Below are 5,999 nucleotides of genomic sequence, written 5' to 3'. Positions count from 1 at the left end.
TGTTGCTCTTTTCGTTTCGAGTTGCTTCCGCTATATTTTTCGGTGCCTTAGAGAATTTTTGGGAGAATTCTCATCTTTTGAGAGCTAGATTGACTTAGGCGCATTTGAAGCGAAAAAATCGCCTAAGGCTGCACGGATTACGAGACGGAAGGTCTAGCCCCGTGGCACATTCACCTAATTCTCATCGCATTCTTTCTCCTTCTTGCTTGGTGCAGCACGCAACAACCGGTTAAATTTGTTAAATTTTTTTAGATGTAGGATCAAATTGATAGAATGTCTAAACATTAGATGACTAAATTAGTTATTAGGACAATAAAAGAGCTCACGTTAAACTTCTGTTACTAAATCAATGCCAAGACTGAATAAAATATCAAATTTCGAAAAATTGAGTGACTAAAATGAAAAAATTAATGGTTGGGTGCCCAAAATAAAATAAACTAAATAGTTGAGTGAGTATTATTGTAGTTTGTCCTTATTTCAAATACCCGTTAGTTATTGTGAATAGGCGTGCATGAGTTTTTATGGTTATTTATTTATCAGAAGGGAGGAATTTTTTGTGATACTAAAATTAATGTCATATTTGAATTTACTCGTTTAGAAAGAATATAAAATTGGATGAGTGATGGTAAAAGTTAGAAGAAAATCGGAGCTAACGATGAGAGGCGATATATTGGTGATAATGATGTTGAAATGTTGTTAGACACATGTTCCTCAATTCACAAGGTTGAAGTAGAGATATATGTGGAGCTTGATGATGTTCAGGCGGGTGGCTTCAATTTGTTGATGTTTATTCCTATTCGTATGGGTTGTTATAGTAAGAGTAAAATTATGTTTTATCTTGGGTAAATTAATCGGATAAAAAAAAGTAATTTAGTCTTTTTTATTAAAAAAACCATCTATTTCTATTGGAAAAGATTGGAAAGGCTAAACAGTCGTGCCGTGCCATGTGTATCTCAATTTTTAGCTTTTAATAGTAGAATTGGATGAATTTTTAACAAAAAAAATAATTTATTTTTTAATTTAATGTGTATAAACTAATTTAACCCTTTCTTAAATAAAGATAAAATATAATTTAACTATTAATAAAAAAAGAACTGAAGCAAGGTTTACAATATCAAAAACACTATTAGCTTTATTACTATCAATGACTTATAATAATTTCACCAGAGTTATTGTCAACACATTAACTGGCAGAGATCATCTTGACAATTCTATTAGCAAAGCGATTAGTCTCTCTTAAGATGTATTTAACCACAAAACTTTTATATTGTAGTAACTTTTTGATTGGTCTAACTAGATTGAAGTAGTTGAAGAAACCTTTTTATTGCTTGGATCATGGTAGTTTAACCATCCTTGTGTTGATTGGTTAGTAATAAAATTAATGCAACTCGTACGTTAATAATCATTGAAAAATAAAAAAAAATTGAAATGGATAACGATAAAATTAAAAAGAAAATCAAAATGAGGGAAAATTAAACAAAATCATTGAAAGCGAAAAAGTGATAAATAAGGGAAAAACAGGTGTCATGTAGGAACTCTGATGATATTTAAAAAAAAGGAACAAAAGACAACCCAAATTTTGTTTGGATGAAAATGACTTGATCACCATCCAGATAAAATCCGTGATTTCCGACCTCTAATATTTCCAACCATCCTAGAGAAGCCACGTAGCACTGACCAAACGTCTCTTTCCTACTCCATGATTGCCTAATGTTTTCCACGCGCCCCTTCGTGTCCCTAAATTTGATTTTGCAGACTGAAATCGTTTCGTAAGTGACAAAACTCTGATTAGACGCAGCCGTCCACCTGTCCCACATCCTCTTTATTTCATTTATCGCTTTTATAATTATTAATTACGCTCATCGTACAAGAAAGCCTTTAAGTGGTGGTGGTGATTGTGTATTAGATTTAAACAAGAAGCAATCCACTACTTTATATCTCTCTTCTCTGCTTTTACAAGCAAATTTCTTCGAGGCTGTATTTTCAGATATCGGAACTGGCAAACAGCAATTCCACGGACAAGTTAGAACTACTAACTTTGACTTGTTACTGCTATTGCTGGCAGATGAGTGTTTGAGTCCTGTTTCATTGCTTATAACTGCTTGATTTGTTGATTTGTTTAGATGGATTATAAAGCGGCTGGTTTATATACGTTGGATGAAGCCCTTGAAACTGTGGGGTTTGGGAAATTCCAGGGCTTTGTTCTTGGATACGCTGGTCTTGGTTGGTTTGCTGAAGCCATGGAGATTATGATTCTTTCCTTTATAGGACAAGCTGTTAAATCTGAGTGGCAACTTTCCTCTGGTCAGGAGAGCCTTTTAAGTACCATCGTCTTTGCTGGGATGCTTCTCGGAGCCAATACATGGGGCCTTTTATCAGATAACTACGGGAGGAGGCATGTTCATTCCTTTCCTTTTTCTTTTTTAATTTTCTTTTATTATTCCTTTTTTTAGTAAATTAAGCAGTCTATGCTGATCGTAAATTGTTCCTTCTTAATTATGCCCTTCAGATCTAGTTTCAATTTCTTTTCACAAGGCATGGTTGTGGGTTGACTTTTGGTTTGTGGTTTAGTCTTCTGAACTGTTATTTTTAATTTTGCTTCTATCAGGAAAGGTTTTCTTACTATATCTATGGTAACTTTTGGAGCTGGATTACTGAGCACATTCTCTCCAAACTATTTAACGCTTGTTCTTCTTCGAGGTTTGGTTGGTTTTGGCCTTGGTGGCTCATCTGTATTCTTATCCTGGTTTCTAGAGTTTATTCCAGCTTCTAATAGAGGCATGTGGATGGTAGTGTTTTCTACTTTCTGGACATTTGGATCAATTTTTGAGGCTACTCTTGCATGGGTATGTATATTTCCTATATCACAATTTAAGGCTATCTTTACCATAGCCTCTTCTCCCTGCACCTAAAACTACAGATTTTTTTTATTTTATCTCTTTTCCTTATGGAGGCTCAGAGCTCGAAACTCACATATTTTTAAACTGAAACAAGTACAAGAAAAGGGTCATGAAAATATAGGCCTTAGATGTTAACTTCTTTTCTCTTCACCAACTAACAGTGCTGCCAAGATGTGCAGCCACAAGCCTAGACACTAAATTATGGTCCAAATTAAGCGAAGTACTTTGCAGCACCATAATCAAGCACATAAAAAGCAATCCGAACATAAGCTTCCTTTTGGTTTTTGACTTCTTTGTGTCCTTTAAATAACCGGGAGAAGAAAACAAAGGACAGTTCAGCTCTGCTTACAATCGGAGAAAATGTTTTAACTCGAACCTTTTAGCCATTCAAGATCGGTTTAATCTTGATTAATATCAACTTACAATCTCATAACATCTTTTAACCGTTGAGACTTAAGTGCTGGTTTTAAGGTTTTCCAGTTATGACATTCAAGAGAAAAGCACCTTGCCCAAGACATTACTTTCCATCCAACATGCTTTGATAAAAAATGTTTATAGCTTCCCTTTTGAAATTTTTTCTTCTCACCTCTGAATGGTTTAGTTTCGGCACAGCGACTTTCCTGTTCTTTTTTCTTCCTTTTGTACTTTTGGCCTAATTTCATACCTGGTTAGGCGCTGCCTTTGTGAACCAGAAAAGGTGCCATGCATGACACTTTTATTTTCTTTGACCCATGGTGGTGGCATACTATGTCTCTTGATTTTCTCCTATTTTCCTCTTAAATACTTGACCTATATTTTCAACTACCTAACTACAAAGTTGCAATTCTGGTAGCATGTGCTATCTAGCCACCAAAATTTAATGAAAACAATTATTATTAGTTATCAGAAGAATTTGTTATCAAGAAACAGGATGTTCAAGGGCAAGCGAGCCCATCTCTGTGCAAGAGATCTCTCATAATGGATTGTTCTTTGTCTTAGAAGGGTTGTGTCTTGGCAAAGATTACATTCTTTACCTTGTCCTCTCTTTAGATTTTGCAGACAAAGGCTTCTTAACTGAAAGTAAGAGGCACTCATCTCTTTGGTTAATTTGGTAAATTCCTTTCCTCTTTGTTTACTTGGTCCAGTACTTTTAGATGCTAAAGTGTTATTTACTGTCATAATACCTCATCAGCTCTGTAAACGTGAAACTTATCTGAGAATTGAAAATTTCTTGGATATTGAACTTAAGTGTTGCTGGCTAGCTGCTCAAACTTCACTGTTAAGTTTGAAATTTAAATTCAAGGAGCTGAGGACGTTTGAAAGATATGGATTTTATATTCATAGAATATGGAACTTATCTGAGAATTGAAAATTTCTTGGATATTGAACTTAAAGTCTTGTGGCTAGCTGATCAAACTTCACTGTTAAGTTTGAGTTTACGTTCAAGGAGCTATGGACTATGGACATTTGAGAAATGTGAATTTTCTTATTCATGCAATGAGAAGAATTGTTGACACAAGTTATATCTTCAGAGTGTTAAATTGATTTCGTGTCCTTTCTATTGCAGATTGTCATGCCCAGATTAAACTGGAGGTGGGTACTTGCATTTTCGGCTGTGCCATCTTTTGCTTTGCTTATTTTGTATGGTGTTGCACCTGAGTCTCCGAGATACCTATGCATGAAAGGTAACACAAGTGATGCACTTCGAATTTTGGAGAAGATAGCTTCAGTGAACCAAACAAAGCTTCCTCCTGGTGTCCTAGTTTCTGGTAGATCAAATGACAAGGATGAAGAGTCTGCTCCATCAGAAAATACTGCCCCATTACTTCCCTCACTCAGTAAAAGTACCACACAATCAAAATCAGGCTTCTCATCATTTTTTATGCTTTTCTCTTCAAAATTAATTAGAACAACGCTGCTCCTATGGGTATTATTCTTTGGAGATTCATTTTCATATTATGGTATCATATTGCTTACCTCTAAGCTAAGTAGTGGACAAAGTACATGTTTCCCATCTCTCCAAAGCAATATAAATCCCCAGGATGATGGTCTCTACCTAAATGCATTCATCACCAGTATGGCAGGTATTATGTCTCATTCTCACTTCCTTCTTTATGCTCTTCTTCTTTTTCTTAAAAAAAAAAAAACTTGGTTTATGCTGCAGAGCTACCTGGGCTTCTTCTGTCAGCAATATTGGTTGATAGGGTTGGCCGCAAGCATTCGATGGCAATTATGTTCGGCTTAGCATTTATTTTCCTCACACCACTGCTAATCCAGCAGCCTGCTGTGTTAACTACTTGCTTATTATTTGGAGCTCGCATGAATGCCATGGGAACCTTTACAGTTGCCTCTATATATTCCCCTGAGGTAAGCCTACTCCATATTTATATAAATTTCAGTGAGTCTGTAATTGCTATACCACTAAAGCTGTTGTTGTCAATATATGAAAATTGGTTTTGTGTAGTTATATCCAACCTCGGTGCGGACAACAGGTGCGGGAGTTGCAAGTGCTATAGGAAGAATTGGTGGTATGGTATGTCCTCTTGTTGCAGTGGGATTGGTGAATGAATGTCATCAAACAGCAGCTGTAGCGCTATTTTTGGTCGCTATAGTTGTGTCGATAGTTTGTATCCAACTCTTCCCCTATGATACCAAGGGACGGGAGCTTAGTGATACTAGTTGATAAGAAGTAGTTAGCTTCTAAAGACAAATGGCAAATTGTGTGCCATCCGTAATTTGTCTTTTAAGGGAAATAAGTGGTCCCCTACCTGTAGTTATAGTTTGAATTGTAGGGTGGGGATATTATGTAGACTTAATTTTCTTAGAAAATGCAATGGGGTGCTGGGATCATTTTGTAAAAACATACCAGTCATTGTCATAATTAAAATAGTTTCTTCTATTACGTAAATGTGAAGTACTTGCTTATTGCAATTGGCCTGTGAAAGTTGAAGAAAACTTCCAACTTGTATGGATGTTAGCTACAGAGGTTACAAAGAGAGTGAAATGTTTGTGTAATTGTGTGTCACATGCTATATGGGAGCTGAGTTGAGTTAAATCGAATTAAATTATTTGTGTTAAATCAGAAAATTAAGCATGACAAAATAAATTTTTGTTACAATA

At 35.5% G+C, this 5,999-nt stretch overlaps 1 protein-coding gene across 2 annotated transcripts; it reads left to right on the top strand.

Annotated features, from left to right (window-relative positions):
• Window positions 1-1,860: 1,860 nt before the first annotated feature.
• On the top strand, window positions 1,861-5,781 carry LOC107906544 (organic cation/carnitine transporter 7-like). 2 transcript variants are annotated; one of them, XM_016833605.2, is made up of 6 exons: window positions 1,861-2,022; window positions 2,124-2,395; window positions 2,609-2,846; window positions 4,447-4,963; window positions 5,044-5,246; window positions 5,344-5,781. In XM_016833605.2, the coding sequence occupies exons 2-6, from the start codon at window positions 2,124-2,126 to the stop codon at window positions 5,560-5,562; spliced, it is 1,449 nt and encodes a 482-aa protein (XP_016689094.2). In that variant the 5' UTR covers window positions 1,861-2,022; the 3' UTR covers window positions 5,563-5,781.
• The last annotated feature ends 218 nt before the right edge of the window (window positions 5,782-5,999 follow it).

Source organism: Gossypium hirsutum, chromosome D08 (genome assembly GCF_007990345.1).
Source record: "Gossypium hirsutum isolate 1008001.06 chromosome D08, Gossypium_hirsutum_v2.1, whole genome shotgun sequence".
Lineage (NCBI taxonomy): Eukaryota > Viridiplantae > Streptophyta > Magnoliopsida > Malvales > Malvaceae > Gossypium > Gossypium hirsutum.
This window is presented reverse-complemented; position numbering and strand designations above follow the sequence as displayed.

Bases quoted from the DNA above. Each gene is read 5' to 3' on its own strand.
- LOC107906544 (XM_016833605.2), top strand. From the start codon at position 2,124: ATGGATTATAAAGCGGCTGGTTTATATACGTTGGATGAAGCCCTTGAA. The intron at 2,396-2,608 runs GCATGTTCATTC...TGCTTCTATCAG, and splicing joins TCAGATAACTACGGGAGGAG to GAAAGGTTTTCTTACTATAT. The intron at 2,847-4,446 runs GTATGTATATTT...TTTCTATTGCAG, and splicing joins TTGAGGCTACTCTTGCATGG to ATTGTCATGCCCAGATTAAA.